This window comes from Pipra filicauda, unplaced genomic scaffold, assembly GCF_003945595.2.
Source record: "Pipra filicauda isolate LSUMZ 115617 unplaced genomic scaffold, ASM394559v2 scaffold24_size8852520_pilon, whole genome shotgun sequence".
NCBI lineage: Eukaryota > Metazoa > Chordata > Aves > Passeriformes > Pipridae > Pipra > Pipra filicauda.
Window position 1 is genome coordinate 5,200,842 of NW_024104365.1, and position 23,166 is coordinate 5,224,007.

The following is a 23,166-nucleotide window of genomic DNA, read 5'->3' on the forward strand; positions in this document are numbered from 1 at the left end:
ATTCATATCACATGGCATCTCTGTATGAGATTCTACTGCTTGCAAAGACCAGACTTCTGTAACAAAGGGACTTCCTCTAATTGTTCATTCATTAGATGTCTTTCTCCTGGGACACGGGAGAGATGCTCTGTGGGTAGGCAAACTGAGTGTCTTATAGGGAGTCTCATATCCTGAGAAATTTGCAAGTTTTGTATTTGGTCAACTAAAGACTGTGAGGCTAGATTGTCAGTTTACCTTCTGGTTATATCTAAGCAATAAACTCCTGACCTTGGGAAAAAAAAAATAGATTAACGGAGCAAAGATTTTCCTGGCACAAGAATTCTTTCTCAGGAATATTATCCTCATTCATGATGGTAGGAAAAAATCCCTCAGTCAATATACTCCCAGACAGTCCAATTCTGTTTTCTCAAAGAAGTGTAAGAACCAGACCCAAGCATATTCCTTGGCTCTCCTACTGGCACTGAGATGGCACTTTAGTGAAGTCTTCTTGAGTAACTTCACAAGTCTGAGTACTAACAAGTCCTTCAAACAGATATTTTGAACCATGAAGACCTTCTGCAACATTTATACACTGCTAGGTCCATAAAAACCCTTCCTCTCACAGACAGGACTTTGGATGGAAACAGCTTGTTCGTTTTGTTCCACAAATGTGTGTGTCATTGTCAGGAAGGAGACTACCTGACTGCTTTACCTGAATAAATGGATGAGACTTTCAGCCAAGTGTCACACAAAGTTTTTTTCTCTAATTAGGTTTCCATTCCAACCAGTCTGTGTTACCTGAGGCTTTTTTGGGATTTTGTGACATAATGGAATAGAAACTGTCTTTAGCAACCCTTCCATAGACTCGAAAGACAATGGTATGTAGGGTACCAACAGGATAAAAAAAGTTCTTTGTGCTGTACACTCCTGAGATGTGTGTGTATAAGATTTGTCATTGTATTTTTAAAGAATTTAATTGACCGATGAGTGATTTGGGGGTTTGTTTCAGCCCATGAACGAAGTGTATGCTGCAGCAGTAATAATTGTGGCTAAATTTAGATCCAGTATTCCATCATTCTCCCCTTCCTCTACATGCCAGTTTACATGTGTGGACATACTCCAAGCCTTTTTTGAAATAACAGACACCTTCCCTTTTTGTAGAGAAAACAGTATCTTTTTTTTCAGATCTGTGTCTTTAACTCGTCCTTTGCTTTTTTGCACTCTTCTGGCATTTTCCAATCTTGATTATTCTCTCTAATTGTTTAACAATGTTTTCTTTGTGTTGAAAATAAACTTGGATTTATTTCGAGAGGTTTTTGGGTGTAAAAACTGCATATACCGCTGATGTTGGCATGTCTGAATTTTGGTTTTTTTACTGTTGTATTTCAATAATGTATTTGCAGCAACTGATAACCCACTGCTATTTAGACATTTCCGTTTTACTTTTCTGAATAACTTTTTTCATGGATTCTAGCTGTGAAATTAAAAATGTTGAATTTCCAGGGTGCCGACACAGGTAATGAATAGTCTATGATTATTTCCTCTACAAACTACCACCGAAACTTCAGGTTTCTGGTTTTTTTATGGAAGTTGGCAATTCCACAACCTGACAGACACTAGTAGTACTACTAGAGTAAGCTGAATGTCTCATTAACAGCCACCTGTCACAATCACAAGGCTAACTTTCTCTAATTCCTACTCCTCAATAGCACCCCGCTCACACATGAACAATCCTTTTTTTCTTGGACTGGAATTATGGAATTTTCTTTCAGTCTGACTGAGCTATAGCCTTTCAATTTGTTTAGTATTTGTAATCGGTTTCCCTAGAGAAGCAGTGGTTGGGCAACTTCCTAAAGCAAAACACTGTTTTATTTCAAAGCAAATAATTTTTTTTGAGAAATAGAGTATTTTTATTCTCCTGTGTGATTGATCTACATTCTCTTCCTCTGGCAATTTAATTTGCAGCAGTTTCTTATAAAAAAATTCATGGGGTACAAATCCCCAGGCATTTCCAGAGTATTTAATTCACTGTTGTCTGGTCAAGTCTAGCTTAAAGAAGGCAAGTTTCTTTTCAGCTGTACCTGTCCCTTCATTTCCAGTGAATGTGGGATAAATAAAGCATCCATTTTGGGGAGTGGTTGGTTATTGGATTCCAGGCCTGCTTCTGTTTTCTTTCCAGTCTGCACTGAGAGAGTCTTGATGTGCCATTTCTTCTTAGTGCCGTTTTCCGTATTGTATAGTAAATAAGAAGTCTGTGGTTCAGATAGTAAGTGATCCGCCTTAGTATTCAGGTTTTCTGATTTGAACTCTGATATTAGCACATAACAACTGCAAGCTGGGTTCACCCATTGTGTCTTAATGTGCTACTGTTGTGGTTTTAGCCCAGACAGCAACTAAGCTCCCACAGCCGCTCACTCACCTCCGCACTGCCACCCTGGAGGAATGGGGAGGAGAATGAAAAGTAGGTTGAGATAAGAGCAGTTTAATAATTGAAACAAAGTAAAATATAATAATAATAAGTAATTATAGTGATAATAAAAAGAAAGAAAATAAACCAAAGAAGTGATGCGCAATACAATTGCTTACTACTCGCTGACAAATGCCAGACCCTGTTCCCAAATCCAGATCGACCCTCCTTTTGGGTAACTCCCACAGTTTATATCTGAGCATGATGTTCTATGGCGTGGAATATCCCTTTGGCCAGTTCAGCTCACCTGTCCCAGCTGTGCTCTTAGCTTGTCAAATCAAAACAGTTTAGGAACTCTGAGTTCTCACTTTGGTTCCAGCCTCTACTTATTCCTTATTACTCTTTGAAAAGGTTTGTATACAGGAGGTGAATGAAGGGTTATCTCTCTCATCGTCATGTATTAATAGCAGTTCACTGTCACCAGTCGACATCCAAAGAGCCATGCATTAATGTAGAACTGTCTCTATTTTGTGCAAAATGTTTAAAATGGAGCTAATGTTATTTCCTCAAGTACAGACCCCATGTTCATGCTGGTGGACCCACCTTCAGAGTTTTGAACACTGGGCACAACCCCCTACACACACACCTGATTGTCTCACTCAGCAAGTGTTGAATGTCAAATGGAAGAACAGCTCCAAATCATGTCATTGCTTTAAAATTCAGCTGGTGGTTATGCTCAACTTATGGTTATGATCAGCTTCACTCACTTACAAAGATTAATGCATGATAATGTGAACTTACTTTTCAATATATACCTGGGATTTCTGTGGGGAAAAATGGACAAGCCCCACTGCTAATAGGACGACGTGGATGCATGTTTTCAACTGATGTAGCCATGACCATACCTGTGATGTCACAGCACCAGCAAGAGCTCTGTTTGGATGAATAGCTGACACAAGCAAGGGAAGCTGGGAAGTTTGGAAAAGGAAGTGCTTTCTTTCTCTACTGTTTAGAGAAGCTCCAAATCCAAATATTATTGCAGAGAAGGTCTGAGAGTCCTGATCAACACTTCCCTAATGTAGGATGAATGAATAACATCAGTTCTCAAAAATGCCATCTTTCAATTTCTACTTGACATGAAATATCTCTCTTCTTGGCATAGTGATCCATCACATTCTGGCTGAATTACTGCATCACAGCAGGAATGAAAAGTGAATGTTACTGTGATGCACAGTTCAATACAGAATAGGTGCTGACCCTTACGGTACTAGGTTAAACATGGAGTAGTCTGACTCTTCAGAGTTCTGAGCTATCCGCTAGTTTTTGGGGGTACCTACACAGCTCTTCACTTACTGCCAGCAGTTGCGTGTCCAAGCCAAATAGCAGCACTCCTTCCCGCCATGACAAGCAGCAGTCTACAATTCCAAGCCCTTGGCACAATTATGCCAGGTAGCGTTCGCTACTCTTGAATGCCATAACATTCAGTCTGGAAGGCCTTCCTTGAATGCAGTAGAAGAGGCAGCCATTCCTTACCTCCAAGGAGCAGATGTGCCCTGCCCATTGGCATTTCTGGCTTCTGTTACTGTGAAGGTATCATGCCAGTGCTGAAATCCCTTCCATTATCTCTCAGGCAGCTTCAGAGCCCAGATTGAGTTATTCCTTCCAGATTTCAAAGGAAATAGCTGATCAGGCTTCAGAAAAGACCACATGTGGATTTCTGAACTTCTGTGACACATCAGCTCCTCAGGGACAGTTACAGGCATCAAAGCTCAGGATGCAGCAACTAAGAGTTGGAGACGGAGCCTCATGGCTAAAGAGCCTTGTCTGTAGGATAAATTTCCAGAGAAATTGGAATTCTTTCCATCATTAAGAACAATGCTTAGAACACTAACACTGTTACATTTCTACCCCACTTCAAAAGAAGGAAGTTATTAAAGTAAGAGGGAAACAAAACACAAAACATTCAAGAAGCCAGAAAGTTTTGTCCTCGCAAAAAGAGACAGGCTGGACTTTTGAATAAGTGTCCTGGAAATTCTACCGTTGGTATCTCTTACACAATGTTTAGAGCAGCAGGTATTATATCATTCATGGCTATGCTTTTTCATTGTTTCTATCATCAGTATGTCTACTTTGGAGTCAATAAATTGTTGAAAAATTTATGTCAGAAAAGCAGTAAATAAGTGTTTCTTGCTTTCAGTACATTTTTTTAATGAAGCTTTAGATGAAAGAAGTAAGACAATATTTATGTCCATACCAAGTAATAGCTCCTATACAGAGTAGCAAACTTTAAAAATGTTACTTTAAAAGGTGAAATGCAAAGCAATTTCCTTTTTCTTTTCTTTTTCTGCGGTTGTTATGTTAAGAAAAGGTGAACAGGACAGATATCAAGAGGTGCTTCCTGTTTGTGCAAACAGATGGCAAGTTGGCATTAACCATCTACATGAGATAACAGTATCAAAATGTCTTAACCACATGCATCACTTTCAAGAGGACTTTTATAAAGCCTTTTCTTTCTTTTTTTTTGAAATATTAATTAAAATATATGCATATCCGAAGGCTACATAACTGGATATTTGTTAATTGTCCATAACACAACATTTTTATTTGTCAAGCTTTGGATAAGAAAATATGCCATGGCAGGTATGTACGTGGAAAATGGGTCGAGCTGTTTTTCAAAAAAGAGAGGGCGTAGATGATGTGAAAAGAAATGGCATAACTGGGGTTTTAGCAGGCTGTACAATCAGAGACATTTGCTAGCTCTAGATAGTTCTTCCTTATTCTGTAGGAAAGGAGGATACTTCTTTCTTGCAAACAGAATTGACCCAGGCACCATTAAAAAAAAGCAGCAACCCAAATCAAAAAAAGACGTCAAGGATGTGACCTCATAAGGCACAGCTTCTGTACATAAAGCCTTGGCAGCTATCCAAGAACACATCATCATTATGGCATTTCCTTACAACCTTTCTATGATGAAGAGCTGCAATTTTCCCATTCCCTTAATCCAGTCCGTTCTTAAATCTCATTCTTTGGTCATCTAAACTTGTGACTGGTTTGTTGTCTTCCTGTAACGGAAGTTCCAACATCACCAGTGTTCTCCTAATCCACTTCTAGTAGTGATTTATTAGAGACCAATAAAATGGTTTCCTTGGTATATTTGTTCTGCTATCAGGCAATAACAAAGAATTTACAATCAACCAATTCACCCAGTCTTTATGCTGCTAAAAGAAGGAAACTGAATTTTTCTATAGTTAAAAAATTATAGTGTAGGATTAAGAGAGGGAGAAAAGTTTATAGGCCTTTTTTTAAGTGTGTCTGTCATCCTAGTTGAATAATTTCTGAAGCAGTGTTTTTGTCAAGTGTTTTTCCTGATGACACGTTGAAGACTATGTTGCGAACAGAAATAAGGGCAGTATTTTTGTGAGTGATAGTCTGTAGACTGACTTCTTCAGTGCTTCTCATTCTCAAGTAGTACACCTGCACTCTCTGCTCCCTGACACCTACGATTCAGGACAAAGAAAAATATTGCCTGAGATAATCAAAGTGTAAGATAGCCTGAGTCGGTCTGTCAGTTGTGGAAATCGGCACTGGATGTGACAGGTTTAATGGATCCTCCTTACCTGGTCCTGAGTCATAGTAAGTCCCAGCCCCCAAAACCATGTAGTGTTACACTTAATTCTTTTTATAACAAACCAACAAACCAGAATCACAGAAGAACTGCCTGTGTTTCATTAAATGGATTAGACTGGCAGACAAGACACTTGTCACTTAAGGTGCTGCTCAGGAAGGGAACTTACATACTGGACCTTTGAGCATCCCCACTGCTTAATGTTTTGGATCACTCCAGAGAGCTCTGTTACCTGAGACAAGGTAGCAGAGAGTGAAGAGATTGGTGTGAGCTCTTCTGGGCTGTTTGGTGCTGAGGTTCAAGTTTGGTGCTGAGCGTTTAGAAGCCTTGCTTAAATAAATTAATCAGATTGGTTATCTTATGTGAAATCTTTCTGACTTCTCGCAAGTGTGTTAGTATAGTTTGAAACCACTGCAGTACAGAATTGTTCATAAAATTATGAAGGGAAGTCTGCAAAATAATTTGTCTGAGGCAAGGTGGAGTATTGGTCTGGAAGTCTCCTGCATGTTTTTTAACTGGAATTTGTGATATTTACTTAGTGTAAGATATTATTTGGTGTTTGATTTGGCTCAGATTAAAATTGACAGATCTTCATGTATTTCCGCTGTGATAGTTAAGGTTGTCTGAAGGCCTTTGCACAATCACCATCCACACTGGAAATCTGTAGCCTTGCTTTCCATCTCCTACAGATCTACAACATTAGCAACACTTCACAATTTTTCCATACCTTTACTTTATGAGATTAGCATGGTACCAGATCCATAGTTCCTGCTGCAGTTCCTTGAATCCCTGCTCTTTTGAGCCTAACTTTGTGCGTGTCCATCATCTAATTAGAGGCCAGACTGTGAAGGGAAACAATTTTTTGCAGTTAAGATAAAGAAACCTAATGTACCTGGTTTTGGTGCAGTTTAAAGTAATACACAGATGAGAAGTGGACCTCAGTGTTGCAATTAATCTTAAACATCCGTGTCCACACACCATTAAATGTTAGATATTCTTCCCTCATTAATATAGTTAAGAACTGATAGAGTTTGTCAGTTTCCAAAGGTAATTGAAATATTCTGAGGGCAACCAAAAAAGATCTTCTCACAACTATGTTGACATAATTTGGCTAGTTGTTTGTTTTTTCTGGGAGGGGGTTAGCAGTCTTCACATGGAACTCTTCTGAATGCATCAGTCAACATTTGTAGTTTATCGAGGCATCTGCTGTAAACCTTCAAAACTAAATAGTTACATTTGTAAGGAATCTGCAGTTTTTATTGGAAGTAATGAAATCTATGTATGTTAATTTAAAATGTATTCTAAGTTTGAGATAAGAAAGTAGACAAGTCCTTTTGTAGTATTAGGTGACAATGCACAGGACAGGGAGGATGCAAAACCAAACTGTAATAGGCAGCTCGGTATTGAAGCTGAGGGCACAGCTGGAAAGGTATGTTTATTTCAGTCTTCAGATACACTGGAATACTGGTAAATTAATACATTTATTGTAGATTTTATATTTGATACACATTATTCTGTATGACTTACGGTGATTCAGAGGAATGTGTCATAGTCCTGTTAGTATTTTTCAATTCACCGATTTAAGGTGAATTACTTGTTCCAGTATTACTTCCTCCTCCTCAGGTCTTCTCTAAATAATAAAAACATGCAAAACAGCATTAGTGCAGTGCTCTTGCTGAACTATAGAGCTTAGTAGACTTTCAGAAATTCAAAGTTGATGAATTAAAACTCAACATAATTCTAAGTTAGGGGAAATTATAGATGGGGAAGTACAGGACATGATTACCCAAGACCACAGGGTAGTGCAGTGCTGTCAGTAGAATGTCTGATATCCCTCTTTGGGCTTAAACTACAAACCAGTTCTTCTTTTTACTATGCTATGCTGTTTGGCTAATGCCAGGCTTATACAGAATCCTTTGGTTAAAACCTCGTGAATGTTAAGCAAATGTTTTATACAGTATGGAAAATAGAAATGGAGATACATAATAATTTTTAAATTCAAAATCACCAGCAGTGGAAACTGTTTTGAAAATGAGTGATGACTCCTAGCTATTGCACATCTTCACAGGGAAAAATGCACTCTAGTACGTAAGGGACTAGAACACTTCACAAGCTGGTGTTTCAAATCTCATGACTCCCCAAATGCATTTTTAAGTGTGCAATTTTACTGCCCCCTGTGGTATCTGGGCTGGTTGGGTATCCTCTGGAGAGAAAGGAAGGAAACAAAGGAAAGGGCAGGAAAACTAAATAATTTAACTTTTTTTGTGATTTAGAATCAAGTTTAGCTGACTGATGGAGCAGAGGGGATTTAATGCTCCAGGGGTACATAAAAGCAGGAAGAGCCCTCAGTGAGAGAAGAAAAGAAAAAAACTCTCATAAGAGAAAGGTCTTTTGAGAAACGACATTATAGAACTAAAATAGAGCAACTAGAGGAAGGAAGTCCATGTCCTATATATACAGAAAGGGAGGGGGATCATCTCCATAGTAACAGGGGGAGCAGGGGAGGAGGAAAAGGACAACACAAACTGCAGAAGGTGTTTTAACGAACTGTATAGAAAAGAGAGATTTGGGGTTTGATCTTACCTGCTTGCAGGATCTGTGGGTTTGGTGTGATACAAAATCCCTTACAAAAATGTTTGTTTAAGCTAGTGAAATGAGGATTCATTGTTTCTGGACAATTATAAAGCTTGTACTTTATTATTTGTGCTTTATATTCTAAATGTCTTATTATTACAAGACTTCAGGCTTGGTTATTAAGAGGAAGTTTCAGTTCCGTGATTTACACCGTACCTGTGTTACTGCTGTGTATTTGTATTATTACTCTGTAATTACAAGATGTTTTGGCACTGGAACACAGCCAGATTTTGCAGTGGTATTTAATACGTGGAAGTTAGGTGAGGTGGTATGGGAGGCTGTAAATTGCATTGCTGTCACAGAAGCAATCACTTGCATGAAAATCACAGCTATCCTGAAGGCTGAGTTAGTTCTGAGTTTCCTGATGTGGTTTTGTTGATGCACTGAGAATCCCTTTTGCTTTTTCCCCTCTCTTATTTCTTGCACTCTTTTTCCCTGGGTACCTTCAGCAGCAGCCTTGCAAAGCACTTGCAGGATCTGCTGTTGCACCTCTTGCCAGGCAAATCCCTATCAGTAAAGACAGTGATCTTTGAGCCTGAGAAGTCTAGCACTGTACTGAATTAGATCTGTCCCAGTGGATATGAAATATTCTTTCCTCCCTCTGTTAGCACTTTTCTGTAGTTTGCAGTGATCACTTCAAATAACTAGCAAAGCAGTAACTACTCCAATTTTTGCTTCCTAAGAGACTGCAGCAGTTTTTGTTGTTTAAAATAAAGTACTTTGCTTAAACATTTGCCTTTCATATTATGTGGTATGGATGATCTTTTTGTTTAAAAAATTTGTAGTTCTTTCTGCAAAGACTGACAGCAGTGTCTGCTTTCAGGGTGGGATGATTAACTGGAACAGACTGTTTCCTCCTTTACGTCACAGACATAACGCAAATTATCAAGATCATCACCCGTCTGAACAAGGCATACCTCCACCTACTGAGGTTTCTGAAGAGCAGGTAAACACTTTTCTATTTTAAAATGGCATTGAAATGGTTAGGAATTAATTCCACTGATTTTTTATCATCTGTTTACACAGTTTATTAGATGTTCTCTATAGCAGCACAAATTAGAATATTGGGTAATGGTCACAATACAGAGACAACACATTGTCATTACCATCCAGACCAGAGTTACAGAGCAACTTGGGAGTTTCTGCTTTTATATGTAACTGCTTGTATTTTGTATTTAAAGATGTGATGGTTTCACTAGTGGAAACTAATCAAATCTAATAAAATAAATGTTTCAAAGAAGAAAGACTGACTCTTAGATTTCATTATTTGTCTTGTACATATCTTCTTTGTTGAAGTCCCCAGCTTAAGTTTCCAATTCAGTACTTTAGTTTTTCTGAAACAAGAATGTTACGCCAGACTATATAGGTTTAGAATTCTAGACTTTTGTTGATAGTTCTGTTCTCAAAAGAGAGCATTATTTACTTGTAAATTTAAGAATTTAAGATTAGTCTTATACTTGTATTCAGGGTTTATTGCAATCAAGTTCTCCAGGTTGTAGCCTGCCTGCAGTTGGCTGTATTGGCCATTTTATAGTCTAAGGTCTTTGCTACCCTTGAACAAGACTAAGTTTCAAGGGTGACTTTTTCCTTCCCTTTTTCCTTTTTTTTTTTTTTTGATAATAAATCAACACTTGCTAGCACCATGCTGTCATTTTTAGTTAGTTTAAAATGAGCTTGTCCCAAACAAAAATTTTTGCTATGATCTGATTTCTAGTTTTGATTCAATGTTAGATTATGTTCAGAATGTTCAAAACTTTACCTGCACTGGTGGTTTTGACTGCCAACCTGCTGGGCTACATCCAAAAAGAATGAAACAAACAAAAAAACAAACAAAAACAACAACAAAAATATCCCAAACCTCAACTAACAAACAGAAAAAGAAATAAAAATAAAAACTCCACACCAAAAAGCACTTTCTGAGACTAACCCCAGAAATTTAGTTTTGGCTGGCCTGAAAGTCTACTCAGTGCCAGTATGGGATGAACCAAAAGATTTCCCTGATGGGTTGGTTTATGTATTTGTTTTATTGACAAATTCTGCTTATAGAAACTTTTATTTTGGGGCTGGAACTAATAAATTAGTTACTAGTATGACTTATGCTGAATTCTTACCCAAAGCCTTTAGGCCTAGATTTATGAAAGCAATATACACTTATATTTTCTGATGCATTGAGGTTGTAGAGCCCACCTGACTGCTGTCATTTTGCAGTGCTGTCTGGTTACCCTGCAAAGAAAAAGTCATTGAAGCACCTTTGGTTTCTCAGGACTGTACGAATAACTACACAAGTTATCTTAGAATGGCAAAAATGCAAGGGTTTCATCTGTTTCTCAAATTAAAGTTTGTGAGCATTTGCAATGCTTTTTGTACCAAAATTTCTGCATTTCTTGTGGGTTTTTAGCACCTTGAATTACCGTTGCCAGTTATACATCTCTTTTTCCTGGAGCTGGATTCAGTTCCTGTGATTAAAATACACTCAGATGAAAAGAGATATTTTTTTTTTGTTACTATTCCCCATGATGCTCAATGGATATATCTCTAAATGGTGAAGTTGCACTTCCATCCACCACTTCTTAAGGTTAGAATTCATGGCAAATGCATTAAAAGCCTTTCTTCTGAAATGTTTCTGTGGTTAGGTTTTATTCCACTGCCTGCCCTTTTTCTCATAAAAAACACAATCTTACATGAAAAATCAGGCAGAGGAAATTTTAGAAAGTTGCAGGTTACGAAACTGAGTTTGAATTTAAACTATTGTTGAAGAAGTGTTGAAAGTAACAATTCATTTCTCTCCCTACAAGAAGGTGAGAAACTGGCACTGGGTTTTAAGGTTGATGTTCTGATAACCAAGGTAACCATTCTCAAACATTTTGTCATGGTGTATTTATATTAAGAATAGGAGGACCTGCACCTCTAGGCATACTTGACAGTTGTGTATTTCTCAGTAAGTCACCAAAGCAGAGATGATTAAAAATACTGAAAGTTCTGGAGATGTCTTAGGGGAAAGAAAAGCTGCTTTTGATGGCACTTTTCTTTTAAAAGGCAGTTAGAATACTTCCAATACTAGTGCTGCACATTACTCTTGCACTCTGGGAGTATTCCTCCCCAGATGTAAACAGCCTCTGCTGCATTCCTGCTTGGCTCCACTCTGGTGCTGCGGGCTCCTACAGGCAGAGGAGGAGCAGTGGTAGCTCTCTGACAGCTCCTGTAGCCCAGGTTCAGGAGCTGTGGTGTCTGGTCACAAGGCCATTTGAAGCAGGATGAGGAATGCTTTATGCTGCCAGTGACCACAGCTAATTTTCCGTGTCACTCCCTGCCTCTCCACACCTTGTTTTTCCACTTTCTGGAAGATTAATTATTAAAGTGAATATTGTGACTTTCAGTCATACCAAAGTGAGAATTGTAGATTTTAAATGTACTTCAGATTGGAATGTAACCATAAATTAAATTTGATTATGCATACATTGCTTTTCACATGTAGTGATTTGAATATCTGTTAGCACAAAGCACAAAGATTAGGTGTCAAGTACATGGTATTATAAAGAGGGATGGTCAAGTGCTTCTTGATTTCCAAAATCACTGTATTAATGTGCACTTTTCCATGTAATTCTTCCATCAGATATCTTGACTTTTGTTTTGTAGAAATCTTATGCAAAAAAGTGCTTTTTTGAGTACATGCAGATGCCTTACAAGAATTTTACTAAACCCATTTAAGTATTGTACTGCCTCTATTTTAGAGCTAACTTGAAGGTTTATTAAAAAAAAACCAAAACACCTAGAATGAATAGTTCTGAGGTTTTTTTAATGCCCTCTGGAGAAGTGTGTCTTTTCAAGGATAATAGAGCTGAGGGTATCTGGATAGGTTTTCGCATCTGCTGTAAAATTCTGTCTCTTGGTCAGTGTTGTTTTCTTGAGATCCTGCTCTTGTTGAGAGCAGCAAGCAGGTCAGACTGTAGTTGTCATGTGTGGTACCACACTTTGGATTTTACTCTTCTTTCAAAACTGCACCAACTAGGAAAATGCAGGTGTGGCATTTTCTGCAATCAGTTTTGAATAAATTATCATAAAGTGGTCATCTCTGTGGCAGTGTTTTGAAGCATGCTGTCTCAGATAAATCTTTTATCAGTGAAAAGGGATTTCTGACACAATTTTAACGTGACTAATGCGCACACAGTGTGAATAAAATTCTGGTTTTAAAGCAGTATTTCTTTTCCAGGTTGCACGGCTTATGGAAATGGGATTTTCCAGAGGAGATGCCCTAGAAGCTCTGAGGGCTTCAAATAATGACTTAAATGTAGCCACTAATTTTCTACTGCAGCACTGATGGTTTTCTGTGTGAAGGAACTTCACTCGATGAGTTTGTACATGCCTGGAAGAGGATCAAAGCCACCTGCTGGGCAGAGTCACCAAGGTCGGCCCCACGGGGGCGTCGGGAGAGAGAAACTGGCTCCGCGTGACTGGTGACTCAAAGTGATGTTAAGAAATGATGTGAACTGTTCCCAAGCCTTCAGATCACTTGGTGATTTCTAGTCTGGTTATCCTTTTAAAAGTAACTTTAGTTTCTACTTGTTACTGGATATCACCTAAATTTATTTTTAAAATAAAATAGGTGGGTTTTTTCTTGTAAATCCTTGTTAGACGTGTTATCAGACTTAATGACTGGGAAAAGAGGTGCCAGCAACTACAACAACTAGATTTATCTATCAAGAAAAATCGTATTTTCTTCACTTACAAGTCTAATTTCTCTAGCTTACATGTTATTTTACAGTACTTGATTTTTTATTACAGTAATAAGAGGTTTGACGGTCACTTCACTTTCAACTCAGTAAAGGGTTATGGGACTATTATGTCATTCTTTGCAAAGTTTTATTAATGCCTGTAATATTTCATTTCTCAAATTTCTTTTTAAATAAAAGTTGTCATTCAGCACATAATACACAGATAGGATGAGAGAAAATTCATGTGTGTATGGCAAGGTATGGTAAGTGACCACTGTAAATTTGAATCTTTACAAACTGAGTGAATTGCTGTTCAGATACGGGTCATGAAGATACTCACTGGAAGCAATAAAGGTGAATCGAATGATGCAATAAGATCAGAACTGGAATGACTTGAATGACTTCCATGGCTAATTCAGAGAGGAATTCTCTAACAATGGATGTATGCTGTGTCCTACGTGCTGCTTTCTTTTTTTGTCAGCTGGCTGTGTACTATCTTAAAAGACAGTGATAAAAAGCTAAGTTTTATATATATAGTTCTAGTTTTCTGGTGTCAGAGATGAGGATAACCCTTGCATTTGCTGAATCCTCACTGTCTGGAGGAACTTAGTGTTGACCAGAGGCTGGAATATTAACCCCAGGGGTGATTCAGGTTGGTACAGGAGGTGACAGGACAGTAATGCCAAGCTCATGCAATACTGGGTTTGAAGTTTAGATTGATAAATCAGCTTACTTGGCTTGTCTCTTGGAAGTGCTCAGTATTAGCACCTTAGGAGTTGCAGGAGGTGGCGTGGAGAGGAGGGAGGAAGCATCTCTATAAAGCCAAGCTGAAAGAATACAAGGTTCCAAACTGCAACTCCATGAAACCAATCTACACCTGTATCTTAAGCATTTAACATATGTTTCTGTGTGTACTTGTGTTTGTATAGCATGTGTATATGTGTCCATTTTTATACACACAGGCATATTTAATACATACATACGTTTAGAATAAGATATAGGTCATAAAAAAGTAGAAAAGGCAATAGCAGGTGCAAAGGGGAGGAGGTGAAAGAATATGGGAAAGAGAAGGATGTTTGGAAATCCAAATGAACATGTGTGTACCAAAGTACAGATCTACATGGTCTTGCTTGGCCTGGAAAACGTACAGGACAAGATTTAGGGAGAGAGAGAGACAGATTTCTTTTCCTTTTTTAATTAAATGATAAAACTGAAAAAAGTCTTTCAGGCACACAAGTCCTTATCCAGAAATTGCGTCAAATTTTTGCAGCTTTCAGCACAGTGCCTGTATGTAGTTTTTGGTATTTTCCAGTGCATGAAGTGAGGGTTTTTTGGAATGACTGTGTGTTTTCCTGGGTTTTGATCAATGTCCTTCAGGGTTTGGTTTGTTGCTATGATCATATTATTTAGGCAGGGTCTGGTTTTTAAATGAGAGGTTTTGTTTGCGTGAAGCTGAGGCTTTGTATGTTTATAGGCCACGGGCATTTCTGTACCTAGAGAACTCAGGAAACTTTCTGTCTTAGAAAGGAAAAGACACATGTAACAAAAATAATCGCTGTGATAATTTGTATATGTAGACTAGTTAAATGTTTTGGAACAAGTACAGGTTTTAATTTTGAAACATACAGATTCTTCCTTCACAAATATTTTATCAAAAAATAGCAATGAAGATTAATGAATTACTTCAGAAATCAAATTTTGTCTGTAGGAAAAAAGTCCACCTAGGCCGGGATAAATTAAATATGACCTGTTCCCTTTCAGACATTGCCCTGTTCTAGGGACAAGCACAAAGAGCATTTATTCCTTGGAATTTTAAAACATGTTTAGTGGCACCTGGGGTATGTAAATGGATATTCTCCAAGTCTAAATCCTTTCTACTGTTGCCTGTACAGGGGATATCCAAATGTCACAGTTGTGTGGAAAATTTGGCTGGGCATTTTGCAAAACGTGGTCAAACATAAGGGGTAGAATGCAGGTCTTGGTGATGTCAGTTCAAAACTCCCCTTGACCTCTGTGAGAAAAGGTTGTACTCAAAATGCTTCCAGGGTTGTGATTTCCAATTAAAAAAAAAAAAGAAGTGGTAAAAGAAGGGTCTCAGATGCTGTTGAACACAGTTCCTGTTTCGTGCAAGAACCGTAGAAGAGAGATGCACACATGAGAGCCGGAAAAAAACTTGGTTTCCACTTGATGGTGAAACTTTCATGAACCATTTCTGGGAATGCGAGGAGCATGTTTTTCGCAGCCTACATAGTGTTTGTCTGGCACAGTTTTGAATATCTCATAGCATAGTTTCTATTTTGTGTGTGACACAAGCAGTATTTTTTGGCAGCGAGAGAAGACAGAATACCTTTCTATGGAGAGGATTTTAAGTACCTGAGAAATTCACACTGGTTTTAGTAAAGCCAAGATTTGGTATTTTGAAATAAAAGTAGTTGCTGCTGTTAAAATTCCTCTACTAGACTGGGAGTGACTTTTGAGACAGCATTGGAGTAATTTACTGGGGACTTTCCTGGACAGTTATGTAATACTTTGAAATACACCCACAGTGAGCCTGGTGTTTGTGGAAATCTGCCTGATAAGCCACCAGGTTCGGGTTCTCAAGCCTCAACTTCTTGCTAAGATGTAGGTTGATTTGGCTCCATACCTACCGAACCATTTTCCTCCCTCAAAACAAGCATTAAAGGTCGCCTGTAACTTAGCGAGCACAGGGACTGTTGCAGCTGGTTCATGCACAGCCTGTGCTGTCTAGCGCTTACCAGTGCCTTCTTGAATGTGTGGTGGAGAAAAGGTCTCATTATTTTTGTCTGAAACAGAAGAACAAGCCAGAAAAACATATTGCAATGTACTGGGCAAAGGGCAATGTTTCTGGCTCTCATGTTTGTATGTGTATATATATATGATTACATATATGCATATATATGTGTGTATGCATATGTATATATACAGAGAACAAGTGAGAAATATTTATGTACTGGTTTGATGAATTTAACTAAGAGTTAAGAGTTTGTTGAAGAAAATTAAAAGTCTGTATTCAAAGACTCTCATCTCTCAGACGTGTGTATTTGGAGTATATGTGCAGTTGCAAAGGCACCCAGCTCTGAAAACACATGGAGCTACAACTCCCACGTCGGGGGGGAAACTGCATCTGTTTGAGGATAAATAAAAGCACAGCATTCATTTCAACTAGTAAGAGGGATACATGAGTGCAATTAATTTCTTGCTTGTGTTCTCCCTTAACAAAAACCTAAATGAGATTAGCTGTCTTTAACTGGGTGGCCACAGTAATCAGTATTTTATATAAATGAGTATAAGCACTATTTTGGTAGGAGAGTCACGTGAACACATAAATACTATATGTGTTTATATATATACATGCATACATGCATATTTAGATATATAAAATGTGTGTGTGCATTTACTTAAAAAATACTGGATTTGGTGCAATTTTTAGTAGGATTACGTTCCTCCTGTTTCCACATATAAAGGGATGCTTTGACCACAGAAAGTCCACTCTGAAACTCAAAGAAGGTATGTGCTACCAACAGTGTTCAGCCCAAATAGGAGATGAGACACCAGTGAGGGGAGCAGAGGAACGGTACAACCAGACAAATGTGTGTGACTGGTGAGAAATCACAACTAACTGGTAGTTCAGCTGTTGTCATTTGTTTTCCAAAGGAGAGTTTTAAGAGGAAGGAGAAGTTAGTTGGACTGACACATGTTTGTAGGGGACTGTTTCTAAACCTGAATGGTTGCAATGGAGAAAGCAGGAATATACATACTTTAAAAATGGGTGAAAAATTCCAGGATCGTGGCCGAACTGAAAGCAGGATCTGGCCTTTTGACTGGAGATAAGTAGGAACCGTAAGTGTGAGTTAACCTTAGCAAAGGAGAGGACTCGAGGGAGATGAGGGATGTGGAACTGAGCAAAACACAGAGTTTACAGAAAAGGAGCAAAGTAGAAGATAGAGGACGGAAAGAAAAGACCTGCCAAGAGAAGGGGAATGGAATGTTGCATTGCATTTAGTTCAGTTTTCAAAGAATTCACAGGATTCCACATAGAAAATGAAAATGCACAATATTGTGGCTAATTCTGTACTGAAAATCCACTCTTTTTTCCGAGGTGTCTGATAGGGGAATCCTTCCATTTTATCTGGTCAGTTTTGCAGGAGGTGGTACATGTAGCAAGAGAGAAAACAGTGTAATCTCAGCAACTGGGCAGTGATGCAAACCCTGGAGCCACCTTGGTGTGTGAGAACACCGATGTTTTCAAAGCACGGTTAGTCCTGCCAACCTGACTTCTCCTGGCACCCCATCCCGGCTGTGGAGAGACCTCCTCTGGAAAGGACACAGCTCCTCACAGGTCACGCTGCTTTTCCCACTGAAGGCAGTTTATAAATCCCCGTGGCATGAGAGCACACAACCTTCCTGCTGAAACAAGTGTCCTGCATAAAGGAGGTGGATTGAGAGCTTGTGCTTGCCCCTCACTGCTTCTGAGCACTTGCTTGTGGAGGGGAGAGGCACATGTGCACCTCTGAGAAGAGGATTGTTGCCCACATCACCTGGCCTGATCAATCACACCAGGACTTGTTACTTGGTCACAAGAAGCTTTTATTTTTAGTAGATATGTGCATTTTTACATTACAATATTTTGCTGGCATACAAAGATGGCTTACAAATATTATGTGTGAATGCAATAGCTTCAGTTGAGGACAATTTAAAGCACAGACTGAAGAGATGTGTTGCACAGCACAGGGAGTTTACTAGCAAATAATGTGTGACTGCAACCAGGAGCTGTTGTCCCCCAGTGCTCTCTTGGAAATTTTTGCTTTTAGCTGAAAGCATAAGTTGAGAACCACCGCTGAGGGAAAAAGCAATGCTGTTTGAGCTCTGTCCAACCCTCCTGCCATGGGCAAGGACACCTTCCACTAGACCAAGTCTCAAAGCTCCATCCAACCAGCCCTTGAACACTTCCACGGGTCAGACATCCACAGCTTCTCTGGGCCACCTGTTCCAGTGTCTCGCCCTCCTCACAGTAAAGAATTTCATCCTAATATCTTAACTAAACCTGCACTCTTTCAGTTTGTAGCCATTCTCCCTTGTCCTATCACTACATGCTCTTGTCAAGAGTCCTTGGCTCCAGCCTTCTTGTATGCTTTAGGTACCTAACTTTCCAGGATTGTTCAGGTACTGGAAGGCTGCTTTAAGGTCTCCAGGGATTCTTCTGCAGGCTGAACAACCCCAGCTCTCTCATCCTGTCTTCATAGAGAGGTGCTCCAGACCTTGTGTCATCTTCGTGACCCTCTTCTGGACTTAATCCAATAGGTCCATGTCTTTGCTGTACTGGGGACCCCAGAGCTGGATGCAGTACTCCAGGTGGGCTCTCACCAAAGTGGAATAGAGCGACAAAATCACCTCTCTTGGCCTGCTGGCCATGTTACTTTTGATGCAGCCTAGGACATTCTTTTGATGCAGCCAGCATGTATATAGGGCATAGTAAATATATAGTATACATATATAGTATATCCTATATCTGTATGTGTATTACCTGTACATGTTGTGTGTCCACAAAGTATACTCTCTGCCTTAAGATGAAAGTGCAATTTTCTCTTCTTAGAAAAGAGGAGAAACATATGGCAGCAATAGGCTGCAGAACAGCAAGAAATACCTGTGTACTGTGCAGTACTAAGTCTGCATGGAATGCCTTTGGATCCCAGTGTGCTGTCGCGTGCTTCCCAGACAATCCACGACCACATGGCTTGTGAAAGGCGTCACGTTCCTGTAGGGCAGCAGTTGCGTGGGGGGAGCACTGGCTGCATCTGTCATTATTTTCTTAGGTCCGTGCGCGTCTTTAACACCGAACAAAGGTTTCGACTCCCTCTTTCGGCAGGAACCGGTGTTGTCCCTCTCGCCCTGTGGCATCGTCGGAGTGGGCACTCCGTCCTTTGGGTTCTCTCCGACATAGGTACCCTGGCCCTGTGCAGCAGCCGGGGAGCTTCGGGAGGTTTGCACCCCAGGAGAGTTGGAGGCAAGGCAGGAGCAGCAGCCATGCGGAGTCAGTGGAGAGGTATTGAAAAGACATGTAGCTATTGCACTTACGGGTGTGGTTTAGTGGTGGCCTTGGCAGTGCTCAGTTAATGGTTGGACTCAATTATCTCAGAGGTCTTTTCCAACATAAATGACTCTGGGATTCTGTGCTTCTCTGATTCCAAGGGTTTGCTGGCGAGTCAAAGCGTGGCAGAAGGCAGGAGCTGCTGGGGCAGGGGGCACAGTGAGCATCATGTGAGGAGCTTGGATTGAGCAGGTGAATTATGAAGAGTAGAAAAAGTATTGCTGTGCCTCTAGACAAAATGGTTTCTCTTCAATTTTAGTGAAATGCTCCATTTTCAAGCAGCCAGCAAGCTGGCCCAGGTGGGCAAGCTAGTCTGGGCAATACAAGTTCCTTAGCGTTCTCCTTTGCCCAGACTCCTCCTGACCCATTCTGCCCAAGTCCCTTCCCTCTCCATCCCATGGATGTTCCCTCAGCTCCAGCTAATTGCCTGCTGTCCCTGCGTGGGTATTCTAAAAAGCAAAGGGCCCAAGGCTGGCATCCATCCAGAGGAGGGAGGCAGGATCCCTTCTGCATTTGGCAGCACTGCACCCAACTGTTCACCTGTTTCCTACTCCAAAGGCTTCTACTGGTGCTAAGATGATGAAAGTACTTTTGTTAGTAAAATACTTGTGAGAAAAACGGAGTCCAATGAGGACCAAACAAGGTTATGTTTATATCAGACCACTGATATCTTTATACTATTACATCCCAGCTCTTCCTTGTCCGTTGTACCATACCTTTTAGGACAAAGGCTCTCTGCAGGCCAGAACTGAGGTTGGACCTGCTTTGAGGAGGGCTCAGATAGTCTGTGGAAAGGACATACTGGAGTTCCATTTCACCTGAATTATTTTAGGCATCCCTCTAAGTCAGCTTTCAGGATGCTACAGTTACCTATACCATAAGTAAAACCATCATCATCCAAAATCTCATTCATGCATATTTAAAACAATAAAGGACTGCATGTGACTATTATTAACTTTCTAGGCATAATATTACCTTAAAGAATTATTTGTATTAATCAAAAGTCCATTCATGAAACTTCTTCAGGTATACTTTTCAGCAAAATAAAGCAGCTTTTTTTTCCTCTTTATGTCTCTGTGCATGTCTCTGTCCCTTCCAACCTCAAATAAAAGGTCAGACATCCCAGAAACTGTAAATCCTACATGTACGTTTTGGTTTTTTTTTTTTTGTAGTCCAGTGACTTCAGAAAAAAGCCAAGGAGGATCCTGCCAACTTTGTCCTTGTTTCACAGGTACAAACCTCGACAGAAGCCTGATGTCTCAGGGCTCCGCCTTTTACTCTGGCAATAGTCACTCTTAACCTGCTTTTAGCAAAGCTCTTGGACTTGTCAGGGCACTGGCTTCAAGCAAAGGTCAGTCAAAGTCACATAAGGCCACCCTTAGTCCTCGTCCTCTTGTCCCTAATCCTCCACTCCCTTCAAATTAAGGAGTGGTGGGAAGGTTTCCCCAGTGAGTACATCCAGGGCAGGTTTGCAGCTGTGGGGCTGAGCTGGGAGGCAGGCCATCCCCACTATCCCCTTCCTAGCAGTGGGTCCTGGGGTGACTGCAGTGCCCTCAGGTGTAAGGAAGAGCACTCTGGGGAAGAAGCAGCCATCCAAGTGGGAGGACACAGGCAGCAGCACTCCCAGGAGCTCTACAAATTCACATCCTCCCCCCTCTCATTTGAGAAAGGGCTTTTCCAGCAGCTCCCACAGGCCCCGCACTTACTGCTTACCCCACACAGAGCCCGGGTACAGGAGTGGGATGCTGAGCAGGGAGAGAGCAGAGGTGCTGTTTATTTGTGGCAGAAAGGAGCTATAGGCCATTTTCTGCATGGAAGTAACATCTGAGACTTCTCTTGAAGTGCCCAGAGCCTGACTACTCCATGTAGGCTGCCCTGAGGCTTGCAGGGATGCTGCTCCAGTACTCCAGGGGCAGTGCAAGGGAAGGAGACAGAGGGACGGCCATGGTGGCTACCAGCAGCCCCCAGACCCATGGGGGATGTGGGACAGGCATGGGAAAGGGGTGCAGCGCAGTGCTGGGAAACATCCAGCTGGGTTTGCCAGCCAGAGCAGCTGCATTAGTTGCCTTCTGTGCGGCTGGGATGAAAATTTGTCTCTCTGTGCTCCAGGATGGCAGGTGCAAGTGTAGCAGTGCTGAGCACAGACCTGTGCAGAGCCAGGCAGAGCTGTGTCCCAGACAGGTTGGCTTTGTGGGAGCCCCTGGCTCTAGACACGGGAGCAAGGAAGCTTGTTGAAGGTGCTGGTCCTGCAGCTCAACTCTGGTTCCTGCTGTCAGGGATGGTCCATAGGCCAGAGCAAAAGGGAATGGGTTGTGCTGCTAGACAGAGGTGGAGCCAGGGGGCTGGCTGTTGCTGTTGCTCTCAGAGGGGGTCTTGGCAGTAGAGGAGGTAGCCAGCGAGCCGCTGTTCCTGAAGATGCGGAGCAGCCTCCTCTTGTAGCCTCGGAAGGCGAAGAAGTAGATGATGGGGTCAATGCAGCAGTTGAAGTTCATGAATGCCACAGTGACTTGCAGCGACATCTTGAAGGCTTGCTGCTCACGGCAGGATGGCTGGTAGAGGATCTTCCTGACCATGAACTGGACAATGTTGAGGTGGTAGGGACTGAAGCAGAGCAGGACAGCCAGCAGCACCATCAGGATGACAGTGAAGGCCCGGTGGTGGTGCCCGTTCTTCACCGTCAGTGGGTTCTCCTTGGCTGTCTGACAGAGTTTGAGGTTGATCCTCACATAGCACACCAAGATGATGCCAACAGGCAGGAAGAAGCCAAGCACGCAGGCCACCAGGAGCAGGTAGGGCAGCTTGGGAATCTCCTCGAAGTTGAAGTACTCCATGCACGTCAGCTTGTCCCCCATCCTCCGTGTCATGGGCCGCAGAAGCAGTGGCGCCGTCTGCAGGAACACCAAGGACCAGATGAGGACACAGATGCTCCTGGCACGGCTCATCTTCCGAATCCTGCCGGGGTGCCTGGTGCGCACCACAGCAATGTAGCGGTCCACGCTCACACAGGTCATGAAGTAGATGCTCACATAGGTGTTCATGTAGAAAATGAAAGCTGTGGCCCGACAGAACCAGTCCCCAAAGGGCCAATCAGACTCCAGGATGTAGTAGGCAATCCTGCCTGGCAGTGCCAGGGTGAAGAGGGCATCGGAGAGGGCCAAGTTCACCAGGTAAAGGTCAGTGGAGTTGAGTTTCTTCTTCCTGCTCTGGAAGGTGATACAGAGAGCCAGGACATTCCCACAGGCGCCAAACACCAGCAGGGTGGTGTAGAAGAGGGAGAAGGTGACTTTGGTAGAGAAGTGGTGGTTGTGCACATTGCAGCTGCTTTGGTTGCCAAAGGTGAGGTTGGTGGGCGGGAACGTGGCCTCCACAACAGCCATTTCTGTGGTGCCTCACAGGCTCTTGCCCTCTCCCTTGGAATAAGAACAGACATGAAACTTGTAGCTTATTGATAACAGGAGTGGCACCCTTAGAGCTGGCCCCCATCACAAATCAAAAGGTCTGTCCTCTGCTCCTGCCACCCCCCCTGGCAGCACACAGCTCGAGTCATTTGGAAAAATGCTTCTCTTGTGATTTTGATGTGAGCATCTCAACAGGGGCTGTGACTCATTCTCGTCTTCTTATCACTAGCTCCTCTTATTTTTGTATTTTTGGGGGGTTTTTGTTTGTTTTTTTTTTAAGTCCAATCCATACAAGAAAGGAC

General features: G+C 41.2%; 2 protein-coding genes and 1 long non-coding RNA gene across 3 annotated transcripts in view; 1 reads left to right on the forward strand and 2 right to left on the reverse strand.

Moving 5' to 3' along the window:
- Positions 1 to 16,396, forward strand: part of UBAC2 (UBA domain containing 2) — a 98,286-nt gene extending 81,890 nt beyond the window's left edge. The window contains exons 8-9 of the mRNA XM_027741045.2: positions 9,469 to 9,591; positions 12,856 to 16,396. Coding sequence (XP_027596846.1) covers positions 9,469 to 9,591; positions 12,856 to 12,963 — 231 coding nt within the window. The 3' untranslated portion in view covers positions 12,964 to 16,396. The remainder of the gene's footprint in view (positions 1 to 9,468; positions 9,592 to 12,855) is intronic.
- Positions 1,984 to 3,222, reverse strand: LOC113998367. The gene is made up of 3 exons (XR_003544426.2): positions 3,188 to 3,222; positions 2,399 to 2,413; positions 1,984 to 2,231 (listed from the first exon to the last, which is right to left on the reverse strand). It is a non-coding gene; the product is annotated as an uncharacterized LOC113998367 (long non-coding RNA).
- A 5,388-nt stretch (positions 16,397 to 21,784) lies between the features above and the next one.
- LOC113998364 (G-protein coupled receptor 183-like) overlaps positions 21,785 to 23,166 on the reverse strand; it is a 33,479-nt gene continuing 32,097 nt past the window's right edge. Inside the window, exon 2 of the mRNA XM_039382015.1 lies at positions 21,785 to 22,876. Coding sequence (XP_039237949.1) covers positions 21,785 to 22,843 — 1,059 coding nt within the window. The 5' untranslated portion in view covers positions 22,844 to 22,876. The remainder of the gene's footprint in view (positions 22,877 to 23,166) is intronic.